Source organism: Nelusetta ayraudi, unplaced genomic scaffold (genome assembly GCF_046127955.1).
Source record: "Nelusetta ayraudi isolate G7.1 ecotype Tasmania unplaced genomic scaffold, CSIRO-AGI_Nayr_v1 ptg000175l, whole genome shotgun sequence".
NCBI classification, from domain to species: domain Eukaryota; kingdom Metazoa; phylum Chordata; class Actinopteri; order Tetraodontiformes; family Monacanthidae; genus Nelusetta; species Nelusetta ayraudi.
The window spans coordinates 724,045-738,849 of record NW_027466224.1 but is presented as its reverse complement, the minus strand read 5'-3'; the positions used below and the strand labels follow the sequence as shown (position 1 = coordinate 738,849).

Below are 14,805 nucleotides of genomic sequence, written 5' to 3'. Positions count from 1 at the left end.
GTTGCCAGTGTGATTGGAGGCAGACTCACACCTCTAGTTCCCATGTCTCCTTTGACTCCCTTCAGTCCATCCAGTCCGTGAAGTCCCAGTGGTCCAGGAGGACCTAATTCAATAAATTCACAATCTGATGACTAATGTGTAAATTGATTGAGAGACAAGAGAAACATTTTGATGTAACAGCAGACGAGGATCTCATGGTTGTGTTACACAACACAAGCTCCTTCATCCAAGTAGTCTAACAGTTTTGAGTTCTGACCCTTGAGTCCTGGGCAGCCCTGCAGGCCTGGAGGACCATCGACACCTGCTTTACCAGGAAGACCTGGAAGTCCTGGTCGACCTCTGGAGCCCGGCGGACCCACCACACCTGAAGGATTCCACATGAAGTCAGTTCACAGAAGCAACAGATTTCATTCTGGTCTCTTGGGAAAACCCATCAGTTCAGAATGAATTATTTTCAGAACCAATCAACTCATGAAGAAGAATAAACCCTTGCCAGGATGCAGCCTCCAGCTAGCGGGGAAGTTTCAGATTCTGCTCCACCCAGAAAACCTTGTTTCAGAGCATCTTTATGTTGACGGCAGAGAGTGCATCACATCCAAGAAGCAGGTGATGCCAAAGTCTATCCATCAAACTTTAGTGAGTCAATATGTAGATTGGTCTAAATATCTAACTGAACTGTTTTCTGGTTGTGGACTGAAAAAGCTCCATGAAAAAACTCCACGCTCCATGTTCCAGTACCTGCTTCACCAGGCTCTCCCTGATGACCTGGATCTCCCTTGTGCCCGCTTGGCCCTGGAGAGCCAATGAATCCGAGTCCACCAGGATCCCCTTGAGGCCCATTAAGTCCTGCAACAAAAACATCTATTTATCATCCGACTGGCCTCAGGTTGGTGTAAGAAGCTCACAGGATCAACAGATCATCACCTGATGGTCCAGTGTCTCCAGAAGGTCCCCTGTCTCCTGGTAGCCCAGGGCACCCAGTAGAGTCTCCCTTGTCACCTGGAACACAAATTGAAGTCAAACCTCCAAATGGGTCACATCGTGGTGGGGCCACAAGTCAGTTCCTACCTTTGGGTCCAACACATCCTTGGTGACCAGGGTCACCAGGTTGTCCTGGACAGCCAGGGTCACCCTGATGTCAAAACAACAACAGATACATTTGTCAAAGACATCAAAGCTAAAACTGGAGTAGAAAAGATCAATATTTTTCAAAATTCTTATAAAATTACTACATAAAAGAAAAAAAAAAGAATAATAGATAATTAAAAAAGAACAGAAAAGTAAACCAAAAGTTCTACTGTTCACTGTTCTGTGGGTAATTCAGTGACCAATGGCTGTATTTCAACTGTACTGTGTTCCTTATTTTATGTGATGAGCAGCTACTTCCTGTTCCACTGTGAGAGGGAAACAGCGTCTTACCTGATCTCCTGCTTCTCCTGGGAAGCCGATGAATCCCGGTGGTCCTGGATGTCCAGGGTGTCCTGGTGGTCCAGGGCTACCCAGACGTCCAGGTGATCCTTGTTGACCTTTAATCCCAGGAGGCCCATCAAGGCCCGCACAACCTGATTTGCCAGGTGTTCCTTGCACACCTCTACTTCCTGTTAAGACAAAGGTGCCTTTACTTATGACCTTCCTGGTGAAACTCCTACAACAAAGGCCAAACCCCAACCTTGACCCCCGAATCCTAACCCTACACCTAACCCACTGACCCCAACCCCAGCCCTAACCCCAACTCTGACCCTAACCAACCTGCAATGATCCAAAATATGTAAAGAAATATAACAACAAAACCCCAAAGGTACCACGGCCCCCACTTTGAAAACCACTGAAACTTAGAAGCCAGTCAGACGCTCCCTGCCTCTCCCTGCTTAACATTGCACCCAGATGCTGCTGTCTCACCTCGTGGTCCAGGGAAGCCATTGATCCCGGGAAGTCCCTGCTGTCCTTGGTCTCCTTTGATCAGGATCAACCTGGTCTCTCCTGTAGGACCTGGAGCCCCTTTCAGACCTGCACAACGAAACAGGAATGATATTCACCAAACACACAAACCCAACCAAAACACCAATACTGCAAGTCATTCAGGTCCTAATACTGCGGTACCACTATGGGTGGTGGTTGGTGGGGATGTGGCTGTGGCTACATGTAGCCTAGCCTAGTCTGAGACCCTTTGGATGTGATTTAGTGCTTTATAAATACAATTTGATTGATTAATTGAAACTGTGGATGGGAACTTTTCCTTCTCAGCCCTGACAGTGAAGAGAAGCTTCAGTTTGCTGTTACTCACCTTTCTCTCCTTTTATGCCCTCACAACCCGGAGCTCCGTTAAGGCCGGTGGGGCCCCTGTCCCCTCTGTTTCCGCTGGCTCCAGGGGCCCCTGTCGGTCCAGGTAGACCTGCAAACCCTTGTGGGCCCCAGGACCCAGTCAGACCTGAAACAGTAGGAGTTGTGTTTTGGTTGCCATGACACCCTTCAAACGACTTGCTGAGTGGTTGAGCTCACCTCTCTGGCCATCGGGCCCCTGTGGCCCTGGATCCCCAATGGGTCCAGAGGGGCCTTGAGGACCGGCATAACCTGGGAAGCCTGGCGAGCCTGGTTTACCATCTGCACCTTTGAGGCCAAACCCTGGTAGGCCTCCCTCCCCTGAGTCACCCTTCTCCCCAGAGAACCCTGAGCACAAATAAAGACACAGTGACATAACTTGTACCCAGAACAGGAGAGGTTGCTAGTGCGACAGGAGACCTAACCTGGTGATCCTACAGGCCCCTGAGGTCCAGGGTTGCCCCGAGGACCGGCCTGTCCTGGACTGCAGAAGGTAGATGGTGACCCTGTTGGGCCAGTGGCACCCTGGGCCCCATCTTGGCCCCTCTGACCCTTTGACCCAGGGCCTCCATGCAGACCCTGCACTCCTATTGGAACAAAACACAGTAAAGGTATTAATGATCAATTATTGTTAACAATTACTTTTTAAAATGAACATCTTTTCGGCCTTCCGGTTGAGTAGTCACGAGACAGGCAGCAGAATAACAGAGCTCCCCGATCATTAAAAGTCTGCCGTATTTATCAAAACACTTTTTGACATAAATAGAGGGAGTTGAAGAGGCGTCTATAACATGGCCAAATCAAGACAAATAAAAGGTAAATTAAAACCTTAAAAATCTATGTCTGAGATAAAAAAAACAAAACAATGAGTAGTAAAGAAAAAAGCAAGAATTGAGGGAGTTTTGGCATGAAAATGCAGAAACTCTCTGAAAGCGTTGAGAGGACATTAAGCTAACTGACAGCAGAGTTGACAAAACCGAAATGTGAATTTCGGAGACCGAAGAAAGAGCGCAGGGGGTGGGGGAGGTTACAAGGGAACTGTTAAAACTCCAGGCAGAACTGTAAGATCAGCTAACGGACCAGGAGCAAGAGCAAGACCGGAGAACCTAAGAATTCACAGCATAGACGAAGGGTCGGAGAGTGACTCCACAGTAATGATAACATCCGTGGAAAATCTACTGAGGGATAAACTGAGTTGCCCCACACTGAAAACCTCAGGACTGAATGTGCGCATGGCCCAATGGGACCGGAACCCCCAGCCGAGTAAGAATGCTATTACAAGGAAATGGTCAGAGACTCTCCTACTCTCAAAGACTGGACCAATGTGGTTCAGAATATCTTTGTAAGGGAGAAGCTAACCTTCATTCTTTTAGGCTTGAACTACAAAGGTTTGAAAGTGACTGGAAAATATGGATTAACTTTATTACAACTTTCAGGTAAGACACTGGGTACAGTGATAAAACCCTGTACTGTTCTGTGTTCTACATGTTTGCAGCAAATGATGTTTATTTAACTTGTGATTATTACTATTTGTGTTGATATTTTTGATATTGCATTTATTAGCGCTCCACAATAAGAGACTATTTGCAGGAAACGTTATGAATGAAAGAGCGATGTATATGGAGTAGACCAAGTTTAAGTAAATAGTTTAATTGAATTTATTGCTGTACCTGTTTTCATCCAATTTACTCTATCTTTAATTTCTAACTATCGTCAACCTTTTTTAATTGCTTGAATTCTTAAGTTCTCCACCGTCTTAGAAACTGTCTTGGAGCACTGCAATGGGAAAGAGTATGGGTTGGAATCTTTTCTTTTCATTTTTAAATTAATTACCTGTGTTGAAATGATTGAATGACATATACAAATCGAAAAGCAACATAATATAATTTACATTTTCTCAACAAAAAAAAAAGAGTCTAAATAGAAAAAAAGAGGATCTTTTCTTATAATTCTATGACTAAGTCATTCCATAGTGAAGCCAGCCAGTCACCTTGTGGACCGCTGCTCCCAGGGGAGCCAGGGACCCCCTTAGGTCCCCGAGAGCCTGTTGGCCCTGGGAAGCCGACTGGTCCAGTGGGTCCAACATCAGAGTCTCCTGCTGGGCCCGTCAGTCCAGAGGAGCCAGGAAGTCCTGGAGAGCCTGATTTAAACAGAGTCAGACTCAGGCCATCATGTTTCCAGGGGTCCTAGCGGTAGCTGACAGCAGATCTGCAAGGCTAGCAGGCTGCTAGCAGTCTGACTAACGTTAGCTGAGATTAGACCTTCAACGCTGCCAGTCTGGCATCATTTACACACGAAACACAAAGAACTGACTTACCAGCATCTCCACCATAACTGACGCCTTCAGGTCCTTCTTCTCCAGGATCTCCAACAAAACCTTGACGTCCTGCGAAAAAGAAAAGTCAGTATTAAGAAAAGTAAAGGAAGCTCTTGTGCCTGTCAAACTCTAACCTAACTCAAAGATCAAGTACCTTGTCGTCCAGGTAGACCAGGAAGTCCTGACTGTCCTTTGTCTCCTTTAGCGCCATCTGGTCCGGTGATGCCTCGGAAACCTGGGCGTCCAGGGAGACCAGTGAAACCTGCAGGGAAGAAGCAGTAAAGCAGGAGTTCAGCATTTCAGACAAATTAGCACACAGAGGTGTTGAGATGTTTTTACCAGGGTTTCCTGTGTCGCCCTTCTCTCCAGGAGCTCCTGGGTTCCTCGGTGCACACGGCAGTCTGTCACCTATAGGATGTCAGAAAGGCACTCAGGGAACCAACAGTCTATCAACAAGGAGACAGGAAGTTGCAGAAGGTGCTGGACAGGCAGATTTACCAGGAACTCCTTTCAGCCCCGGTAGACCAGTGACTCCTGGAGGTCCTGGATCCCCAGCGACCCCACGTTGGCCCACTGCACCGACTAGACTTGGTCCTGTAGGACCTGGAGGTCCTGATAATCCCTTTGGCCCTGGAAGTCCAGGAGGGCCTGTGTCTCCAGGAGAACTGGGAAACCTGTCGCCCTAGGACACAAAGCAGCTGTCAGCAGCTTCCTCCACACAGCCAGTCAACTTCTGCAGCACCACCTGTCGGGCACTCACCGGGGGGCCTAGGTCTCCAGGGACTCCTGGGGGTCCATCAAGTCCTCTCCTTCCTGAGAACCCTGGTCTGCCAGGGGGGCCCTGCACACCCCGATATCCTTTGGGTCCTGCAGATGAGGTCAGAGTGATTGATGGCGGCAGTCACATGTTTTAGAAGAGCCGATAAAGGTGGGGATGTGGGCAAGGCCAAGAAAAGCCAGATCAGTCCAGTTACTGATCAACAGTCGTGCTCACCTCTAATATCCACCACAGTGAAGTCTCCTTTTTGACCTTTGACCCCTTTCAATCCTGGAAACCCCTCAAGACCCTGAAAATCAATCAATCAATCAATCAATCAATCAATCAATCAATCAACCAATCAACCAGTCTGATGACCCACCGGCTGTCCCTGCTCTCCCGTCTCCCCAGGTGAACCGCTATCTCCTCTCACTCCAGGGGTTCCTGGAGATCCTGGAGGCCCTGGTGGTCCCGGCTCACCAACTAGACCGGTGACCCCTGTCAGCGGAATCGTGGGCCCACAAGAACAGCTGCCATGGCTTCCTGAAACACACAGAAAGTGTCTGCTGGACAGAAAGAACTAGGCAAGCTGACTAACAGAGGCAAGCTAAGCTAGCCGGCTAGACCGTCTACATACTCAACTCAACAGTGAGGGGGCTTGTCTGATGTGGAGAGGTAAGTCGTTCCACAAAGAAGGAGCAGCAACCCAGTTTGTAATATTATTTAATCACTGACTGACCTTTAGCTCCAGGGACGCCTAAGGAACCTGGAGGACCCCTCACACCTGGAGGCCCAGAATCTCCTGGAACTCCAGGGAGACAGTAAGAGCCTGCGGAGGAAAGTTCAGGAAGCAGTGAGAAGATGACAGGAAGTTATGTTTTTCCGTCCTTTATTTGTGGAGTCACAGTGTTTCCGGTACCTGGAATCCCTGGATCTCCTTTGAGTCCCTTGGGTCCTGGTTGTCCTGGTTTGCCAGGTTCTCCAGGGGTCGGTCCATCTTTATAGACCTGACCCGGATCCCCTCTGTCACCCTTGGATCCTGGAAGTCCTCTGGATCCAACAATCCCTGCAGGTCCTAAAAGAACAACAAGAACACAGTAGCTAGTTGGAACTCTGGGTCTGCTGACCCGGCGGCTCCTAGTGCAGGTTCTCACCTGGTCCAGATCTGCCCGGTTCTCCTGAAGGACCGTGCATTCCCATGGTCCCCATGTCTCCTGGAGGGCCCCTCAGGCCATTGGCCCCGGCCTCCCCTCCATCACCTGGAAGACAAGAGGCATTCAGCGGACACCTGGCCAATGGCAGCACAGAGTGTTGATAATGTCACACAATGCCAGACTGAACCCAAGTCACCTGTGTGTCTGACGTCGGTGCTCTGCGGAAGACCTTTGGCACCCGGGTCGCCCATTATACCCTAGGAAAAGAGGACATCGTCACACAATGCAGAGCCTATCATTGGCTGAGAGAGCGAGAGAGAGAGCACTGACCTTCGGGCCCTCTCGTCCAATCAGACCAGGGAGGCCCGGATTTCCTTGAACACTCTGCACACGGATACACAAACACACACAAACACATACAGTGTCATAATGCTGTCTCTCTTGCCAACACACACTGTGGACGGTCTTCAGTCACCTTGAAGCCCTTTTCTCCAGGACGTCCGTCGCTGCCAGAAGATCCCTGAAAAACGGTAAGAAGTCAGTAGGTGTCAAGAGGAGCTGAAGAACCTGGAGGTGATGGAGACCAACTCACCCTGGGCCCAGGAAATCCCACGATACCCTTCTCCCCTTTCATTCCAGGCCCAGCTTGCAGACCCTGAAACCAGCGACAGCCAACATGTGACTGAGAATCCAGAACTTTTGAGAACGTGGAGACCTTTGACCCTACTGGTCCAACATACCGACAGACCCAGAGGTCCACAGACACCCTTCAGTCCTGGAGGTCCCTGAGAAAGAGCGCAACAGATGCAGTGTGACCACAGTAGAACTGCAGTAGAACCAAAGAGGAACCAGAGTAGAACCGCAGTAGAAATCACCTGCTCTCCTTTGATGTAGAGATCTTCTGGTGGGTCGACGTACTCAAAGGGTCCTGGAGGCCCCTGGAGGCCCTGATCTCCCTGAGGAACCAACACAGTGACGTCATCCAGGTGTTCCTGCAGTGATGTCACTGTGGGGGCGTGTCCACAGGACTACATTGTTACCTCGTCTCCTTTCTGTCCAGGCAGCGAGCGGCCTTTCTCACCCTGGAGAACAAAGTCACCATCATCACCACCTATATCATCGTCACGCCCCCCCCCCGAAATCTCCCATCATGTTTGTACTTACAGGTGGACCTCTAGCACCGGGTCGTCCTGAGAAACCCTGCAGACAGGATCAGATCTTTATTTTGAGCTGATTGGTTGTACTGGTGCTACAGGTTCTACTAGTTCTAGTCTGGTGTCACTCACAGAGCCTCCGTCCTGTCCTGGTGGGCCCTGGTCCCCCATCAGTCCAGCCACGCCTCTTTGACCCTGCAGACAGACGGAACCATCAGGTTCTGCAGACCCTCCTCACCCCAGTGCAGATGTAGTGATGGTAGGTTCAACTCCAGAGGTCTGAGGTCTTGGACCTGGAGCTGGTCCTCACCTGCAGGCCAGGAGATCCCCTGAAGCCAACGTCTCCCTGTGGACCAACAGTCAGTCAGTGTCAGTGCTCAGCGGCGCCCCCCTTCCCTCGCTACAGCTTCTTGAATAAGATTCAGTCTGCCAGTCGTCCACTATCCCCACACCACTGGTCAGTGGACTGGGTCAGTGGACAACCTGCAGCTGTTGCCGCAGTACTTGGAGCTGTGTGGACTGTAGTACTCAGGTACTTACAGGTACCCCAGGATACTCCAGGAAGTAGAATGCTGGATCTCCCGGAAAACCCTTGAGTCCTGGGAAACCCTGCAGATCAAACACTGTTACCACGGTGACCCAACCACACAAGTCCAACCTGCAGCTGAGCCCAAGGTCTGAACAAATCAGCAGATCTCCACCAGGAACTCCAGGTGGGACCTGCTGGACCTCCAAAGCAGGTGGTCCCACCTGGAGGTCCTGGTGGTTCCACCAGGATATTCAGATGCCTTTACACTGTCACTACAATCTGACTGAATTGTTTCAAACTGTCTTAAAACGAATTGACTGTGCAGATACTGATTGATTGATCTGACCGGTGCTCCATCTGGTCCACCCTCCCCAGGAAGTCCGTCCAGTCCCTGATTCCCTCTGGTTCCATTACATCCGTCCAATCCTGGAAAACCAGGACCTCCTGCAGGACCTGGGTGACCCTGAACATGTGAACACAGACCACAATCTGACCTCCGATCTCTTGGCCAGTCATAGCAGGTGAGAGTTGTTGGGGCGGGACAACTTACAGGGACTCCTTCTAAACCTGGAAAACCTGGAACGCCAACACTTCCCTGAAACAGCAAGAGGACAGTGAAGGTGGAACTCTGGGGGGTAAAATGACTTCTGCCAAATATTTGATTGGCCGGTTTTATTATTCACCACATCTCCTTTCAGTCCTGCAGCTCCAGTTGGACCTTCGTCACCCCTGTGACCCTTCTCCCCAGGAGGCCCCAGTGGGCCTGGGAACCCTGGTGGCCCCTGAGGACCCTGTCGACCCAATGGACCGGGAACTCCCTGCAGAACATGAACACTGTCAAAAGACTGAGCAGAACGTTCAGAGGAACCAGAAGGAAGCAAAGACAAAAAACCCAGCGAAGGTCGGTCAGACTGAACCTTCTGGGTGGGACTCCTGAGGAACCTGAGGAACCTGAAGAACCTGGGCCTGAAGGAACTGAACCTGAAGAACCTGACGGAACCTGGACCTCATGTATAGGTCTGACCACAGGAGGGCAGTAACAAACACACTGACTGTCTCTCTCTCTCTCACACACACACACACACACACTGTGTAGGAGTTAGCACGCTAATAAAACTAGCTTACACAGTCAACACTGTGTTTATATCATGTTATAGTCAGAGATAAGGTGTGTGTGTGTGTGTGTTTGTGTGTGTGTGTGTGTGTGTGTGTGTGTGATGAGATGTGACAGCTGTGATCTCAGTTAGTCCTCCCTCCGTCTGTCTTTCTCCTAAAGAAGTCAACTGTGAAATTGGTGAGACAGGCGCCTTCCCACAATCCTCTCTGCCCGTCTGCTGCCCTCAGCTGTACAAACACATGCGTGCGCGCGCACACACATGCGCGCACACACCCACACACACACACACACACACACAGACTAGCATTAGCTTGATTTGGCTAAAGTGTTAATCTGGGCACATCAAACAGGTCCAGTCCGGGTTAGGACTGAGCAGGCAGTTCAGCTGCTCCACCTCAGGAAGCAGGCGGAGTCAGAGTTGTGTTTGTCTTACTTCACAGCATCGGTGTGTGTTGTGTCCGTGTGTTGTGTGTACAAGCCGGACACCAGACTGTCAATCAAGTCCCGGGGGATTCCAATATGGAGGTCCTTTCATTTTAATACGGAAGACGGAAAGGTTCTCGGCTTCCGTATTATGCAGCCCATTGAGCATTGGTGTCAAACTCTGGCCGGCGGGCCAAATTTGGCCTGCGGTGTCATTATATTTGGCTCGCAAGGCCGATATAAAACCACTGCTAGAGCTGCTGGCCCACTGGTATTATTCAGCCCATGTGTTTTGGCAGGTCAATCAGGACAGAACGTTCATTGAAGGAAATTATTATTATTCCTTCAATGGTTTATTGTTGTTATTTTTTATTTTGAAATGTATCATCAGCCCGTGGAGAAACATCACTGTTGAAATTTTTTTAATTGGACTTTGCTTGTGTGTGTAATATGAAGTCATTTATTGTGTGGTATTTAGCCTTGCTTGTTCCACGTTCAGCTTGTTTGGGTCCATGTAGAAATGTTTGCTCTTCTATCTGGAGGAAGATCTTTTTTTTTTTTTTAATATCAATGTTGGCTCACGACGTTGTCCAAGTTTTAACTGTTGGTCCCACTGTGACATCATAAAGAATGTCTTTGGAACTCCCATCATACATCATCAATCAGAACCAGCTGAGACACGGCAGCAGGTGAAGGCCTCGTTCTGATTGGCTGATGCGTCCTGATGCATCGTGGGAGTTACGAGACAAGATGGGAAGAGACACGACTGCTAAATGCTCTGTAAATGTTGTTTTTTTACAGTGTGTGTGTGTGTGTGTGTGTGTGTGTCTCACCCTGGCTCCTTTAGCAGGGAAACACTGACAGGTGGAGCAGTCCCGGCCGCCGCACGGCACCGTGGGGTCGCCCTGGAGACCCAGAGAGATGTGACATCATCATGAGTGTGACATCATCGCGTCGCAACATCATCCAAAAATATCTCAACGTGGTCACATGACCGGCGGATACGACGGACAGCTGAATGAAGTTCGCTGTGTCTTCAGAACGTACATTTCATTCTTATTAGCGTCACCAGCCAGGTGACCTTCTGAGGAAGACGACACAAACAACCGTCGTCAATTTATCAACTTTTCTCTGTCCAACACTGAATTACAACCAGAGGCCCCTTGAGAGCAGCAGGGCGCGACAGTAGCCAGGAAAAACTCCCCTGTGGAAAGAAACCGAGAACAGATCCGGATTTCTTATTTCCTTTACACCCCAACAGGTCATGCTTTGACCAATTGGGGTGTAAAGGAAATAAGGAAAATGTGGAGAGGGAGGGAAAGAGAGAGAGTGAGAGAGAGACAGGGAGGGAGAGAGAGACAGAGAGAGGGAGAGAGAGAGAGACAGAGAGAGAGACAGAGAGAGGGAGAGAGACAGAGAGGAGAGAGAGAGGGAGAGAGAGAGAGAGGGAGAGGAGAGAGAGAGAGATGAGAGAGTGAGAGACAGAGAGAGGGAGAGGGAGAGAGAGAGAGAGAGAGGAGAGAGAAATAGAGAGAGAGAGGAGAGAGAGAGAGAGAGAGAGAGGACAGAGAGAGAGAGAGGGAGAGAGAGAAAGAGAGAGAGAGAGAGGGGAGAGAGGGAGAGAAGGAGAGAGAGAGAGAGAGAGAGAGAGAGAGAGAAAGAGAAAGAGCGAGAGAGGGGAGAGAGAGAGAGAAAGAGAGAGAGAGAGAGGAGAGAGAGAGAGAGAGAGAGAGGGAGTTCATGATGACTGTTAAATAAAGTTCTGCGTTCCTGATCTTGGTGACATCTTCAAATGTGTCTGTTGTCAAAGAAAATGCTAATGCTAATGCTAATGATAATGATAATAAAGCTCCATCTGATGTTGGACCTGGGGAGCAACAAACTGGTGGTGATGAAGGTCATGGAGGTCATGATGGTGATGGTGAGGATGATGAAGGTCCACAGTGTTGCTGTGTACGCTGTGCGATACAGTCGCTGTGTGTTTGCAGTGTTCAGACTGTGAGGAATGTCAACACAGACAAACATCTGAGATCCGCAGACAGCTGACTGTGTGTGTGTGCGCGTGCATGTGCGCGTGTGTGTGTGTGTGTGTGTGTGTGTGTGAGATAATATCGGTCATGCTCCAGTTTTCCTCTGGTGATGCAGGTCAGATCAGACTCTTCTCGCTCGGCGCCCCCTGCTGGTAGACAGCAGGATGACGTGCGATTGGTCCTGACCCCCGAGGCCGACCCTCAGGTCCACCAGACCAGTGCCAGACCAGGTTCCCCTGTCCAGCCCCAGACAGCCGCTTTCCCAGCATGCAGTGCAAGCGCTGTTTGTGTAGCCGCCAAATTCCTGCAGCGTTGAGTAAACCTGCTCCGTCAGGCGTAGCATCGGCCAGGAATGTGGCTATTGCTACATCAGTCTGCTGGCCCCGCCCACTGTCCCAGTCTGCTGGCCCCACCCACTGTCCCAGTCTGGCCATTAGCTCCGCCCACTGTCCCAGTCTGTCCATTAGCCCCACGCACTTAACCAGTCTCCTGGCCCCGTCTACTGGCCCCACCCACTGTCTAAGTCCACTGGCCCCGCCCACTCGCCCAAGTCTGTCCATTACCCCCAACCACTGTCAACCAATCTGCTGGCCCCGCCCACTGTTGCAGTCTGTCCATTAGCCCTGCCTAGTGTCAACCAATCTGCTGGCCCCGCCCCCTGTCTGGCCCCGCCCACTGCCCCAATAAGATGGCCCCACCCACTTTCCCAGTCCGTCCATTAGCCCCTCCCACTGGCACAGTCTGTCATCTGGCCCCACCCATTGTCTCAGTCTACTAGCCCCGGCAACTGTCCCAATCTGTCCATTAGCCCCGCCCACTGTCCCAGTCTACTTGCCCCGCCCACTGGTCCAGTCCGTCCACTAGCCCCACCCACTGGTCCGGTCTGCAAGACGCTTCAGACGGTCGTGATGGTTTGCTGCTCTGCACCAGCTCAGTAGGATTGCGATGCGTGAGGCCCACCCTCAATCCTGATTGGTTGTTCTGCTGACTTCAGAGCCCCGCCCTCAAACAACAAAGGTTAGCAAAGACACTCACCGCCTGAGCTGCTGGAGGCGGAGCCAGGATCATCAGCCACCTGAGACAAGAGACACAGATGTGTTAGAGCACCTGTGATGTCACTTCCTGCTCACTCGACTAGTCCACCACTTCCTCTCATAATTACCACAGGCAGCTGTAGCAGGAAGTTAGCTGCATCTTTGTCCTCCGCTGAGGAGGAAGTCCCGCCCACAGCCCTGCGCCTACTGTGACTCCGCCTCAAGAAGGGGGGGGGGGGTTCAGCCAATCAGGCTATTGGGATTCTTCAACACTGCTGGTCACCCTGGAGTACACACAGAAACTGGCTTAGTCCACATCACATTCAGAGCTAGCGCTAGCATTAGCCATAGCCGCGGCAATGTTAGCATCAACACATGCAGTCAAACAGAGGAATCTGATGTCCGACCCGGCAAAGCTTGGCCCACTGAAGTCATCTTAGACTAGTGGCTTTTCCATGACAGTTTTCCGCAAAAAATAAAAGCAATATTTCAAAAATTTCGACAAAGTGTAATTTTATTAATCAGTTTGCAGGTGTTTCCATTGAACGGTGTGAAGCGCACAAGCTGTAATTCTTGTCAAATTTTGTCCCGCGAGAACTCTCGTAATTCTGCCAGTAAACGGTTTGGACACACCCTGCGAATTTAATGTATTCCCTTTCATTCTCATGAATATTGACATTGCAGTTTCTCGCTGTAGGCATCAAAACTGCACATGGAATTATGTAGGAAACAATAAACGTGTAAAATAGCTCAAACACGGTCTATATTTACATTCTTCAAAATAGGCCCCTTCCATGAAATGATGAAGAATTATTTAGCCTCTTTTTCTTTGCTGCCTGATTACATATATCTTGCTCATATTTTTGATGTTTCCAGTATGTATTGACAATGAAGAAAGTACTAAAGATAAAAAAAAAAAACCATTGCAATAGATAGTGTGTCCAAACTTTTTACTGGTAGTGCCATTCTCGAACTCTCGTCCCGCGAGACTTTACGAGAATTTACATTTACATTTGTTTGTTTGTGTTTGATTGTCGTCAAAGAACGGCTGTGATATTTTTCTCTTTGATGACTTGTAAAAAATATTCCGTCTCCTCCTCCGTCCAATCATAACGCACCATTTTCACTGGTCAGTGAACTGGTCACGTGACCCCGTACGTCACGTCCGCTAAACGTGTAAATGTTAAAAAAGTGTTTGCATGACACTTTTGTGTTACACCTCTGTATGGAAACCTTTCAGCCATACGTTTTGCTGTTTCCATCACCAGTTTTTTATTGCAATATTTAGGTTTTGCGCAATTCTTAGAGGTCATGGAAACGTAACTATAGTTGCACACTTGTCGAGCTTGTCACACAGAACTAGCTGGGAGCTAGCTGGCTAGCGCTACGACGACGCTACAAGAGCGTCTTGGTTTGAGGGACACGCAAAACTTGACTACAGCTCCACAACTGGGCAACCAAACTTCCTTCCGACTCCTTTGGGGCAAACAAACAGGTGTGAGTGGAGCCACCTGACCTGCTGATGACGTCATCACCAGGTCAGGTGGCTCCACTCGCACTGTCACACCTACAGGCCAATTAACAACAGACTGGACGTGTCCACAGCAAACAGCCAATCAGGAGCCAATCATGAGGAGACGATCATGATGGGATCAGAAATCTGCTGAAAACCTGCCACACACACACACACACACACACACACTCATAGCTGAAAATGCGTTAATCACAAGCAAAGCAAGTCCCCTGCTGACGTCAGTTAATCAAGCAGCTAATTAAGAGTTCCCGTTGCCTCCTGCCGACACACGGAGGATAAACAGATGACACACACACACGCACACACATGCACGCACTACGTACCGCGGGACGTCGCGCTCAGTCCGCCGCTCTCCGGGTCTCTCTGGGCGGACTCACTTGTTGCGGCGCTCGGACTCTCCTGCTCCAGCTGCAGCAGCGCCGCGGTGGCTCACACAC

At 49.9% G+C, this 14,805-nt stretch overlaps 1 protein-coding gene across 1 annotated transcript in view; it reads right to left on the bottom strand.

The window, feature by feature from the left end:
• The window catches only part of col4a4 (collagen, type IV, alpha 4), a 19,313-nt gene extending 4,508 nt beyond the window's left edge, over positions 1–14,805 (bottom strand). The window contains exons 1-39 of the mRNA XM_076015037.1: positions 14,692–14,805; positions 12,963–13,118; positions 12,836–12,875; positions 10,604–10,675; positions 8,914–9,048; positions 8,781–8,825; positions 8,577–8,693; positions 8,242–8,310; positions 8,012–8,047; positions 7,834–7,896; positions 7,712–7,747; positions 7,588–7,629; positions 7,423–7,503; positions 7,288–7,332; positions 7,140–7,202; positions 7,023–7,067; positions 6,878–6,931; positions 6,744–6,804; positions 6,548–6,652; positions 6,313–6,468; positions 6,133–6,222; positions 5,776–5,936; positions 5,631–5,703; positions 5,397–5,503; positions 5,135–5,318; positions 4,976–5,044; positions 4,791–4,898; positions 4,637–4,705; positions 4,310–4,459; positions 2,745–2,906; positions 2,500–2,667; positions 2,285–2,428; positions 1,900–2,007; positions 1,420–1,598; positions 1,069–1,132; positions 925–999; positions 739–846; positions 257–364; positions 32–103 (exon numbers count right to left, since the gene is read on the bottom strand). Of these exons, the coding sequence (XP_075871152.1) occupies positions 32–103; positions 257–364; positions 739–846; positions 925–999; positions 1,069–1,132; positions 1,420–1,598; positions 1,900–2,007; positions 2,285–2,428; positions 2,500–2,667; positions 2,745–2,906; positions 4,310–4,459; positions 4,637–4,705; positions 4,791–4,898; positions 4,976–5,044; positions 5,135–5,318; positions 5,397–5,503; positions 5,631–5,703; positions 5,776–5,936; positions 6,133–6,222; positions 6,313–6,468; positions 6,548–6,652; positions 6,744–6,804; positions 6,878–6,931; positions 7,023–7,067; positions 7,140–7,202; positions 7,288–7,332; positions 7,423–7,503; positions 7,588–7,629; positions 7,712–7,747; positions 7,834–7,896; positions 8,012–8,047; positions 8,242–8,310; positions 8,577–8,693; positions 8,781–8,825; positions 8,914–9,048; positions 10,604–10,675; positions 12,836–12,875; positions 12,963–12,994 (3,496 nt within the window). The 5' untranslated portion in view covers positions 12,995–13,118; positions 14,692–14,805. The remainder of the gene's footprint in view (positions 1–31; positions 104–256; positions 365–738; positions 847–924; positions 1,000–1,068; positions 1,133–1,419; positions 1,599–1,899; positions 2,008–2,284; positions 2,429–2,499; positions 2,668–2,744; positions 2,907–4,309; positions 4,460–4,636; positions 4,706–4,790; positions 4,899–4,975; positions 5,045–5,134; positions 5,319–5,396; positions 5,504–5,630; positions 5,704–5,775; positions 5,937–6,132; positions 6,223–6,312; positions 6,469–6,547; positions 6,653–6,743; positions 6,805–6,877; positions 6,932–7,022; positions 7,068–7,139; positions 7,203–7,287; positions 7,333–7,422; positions 7,504–7,587; positions 7,630–7,711; positions 7,748–7,833; positions 7,897–8,011; positions 8,048–8,241; positions 8,311–8,576; positions 8,694–8,780; positions 8,826–8,913; positions 9,049–10,603; positions 10,676–12,835; positions 12,876–12,962; positions 13,119–14,691) is intronic.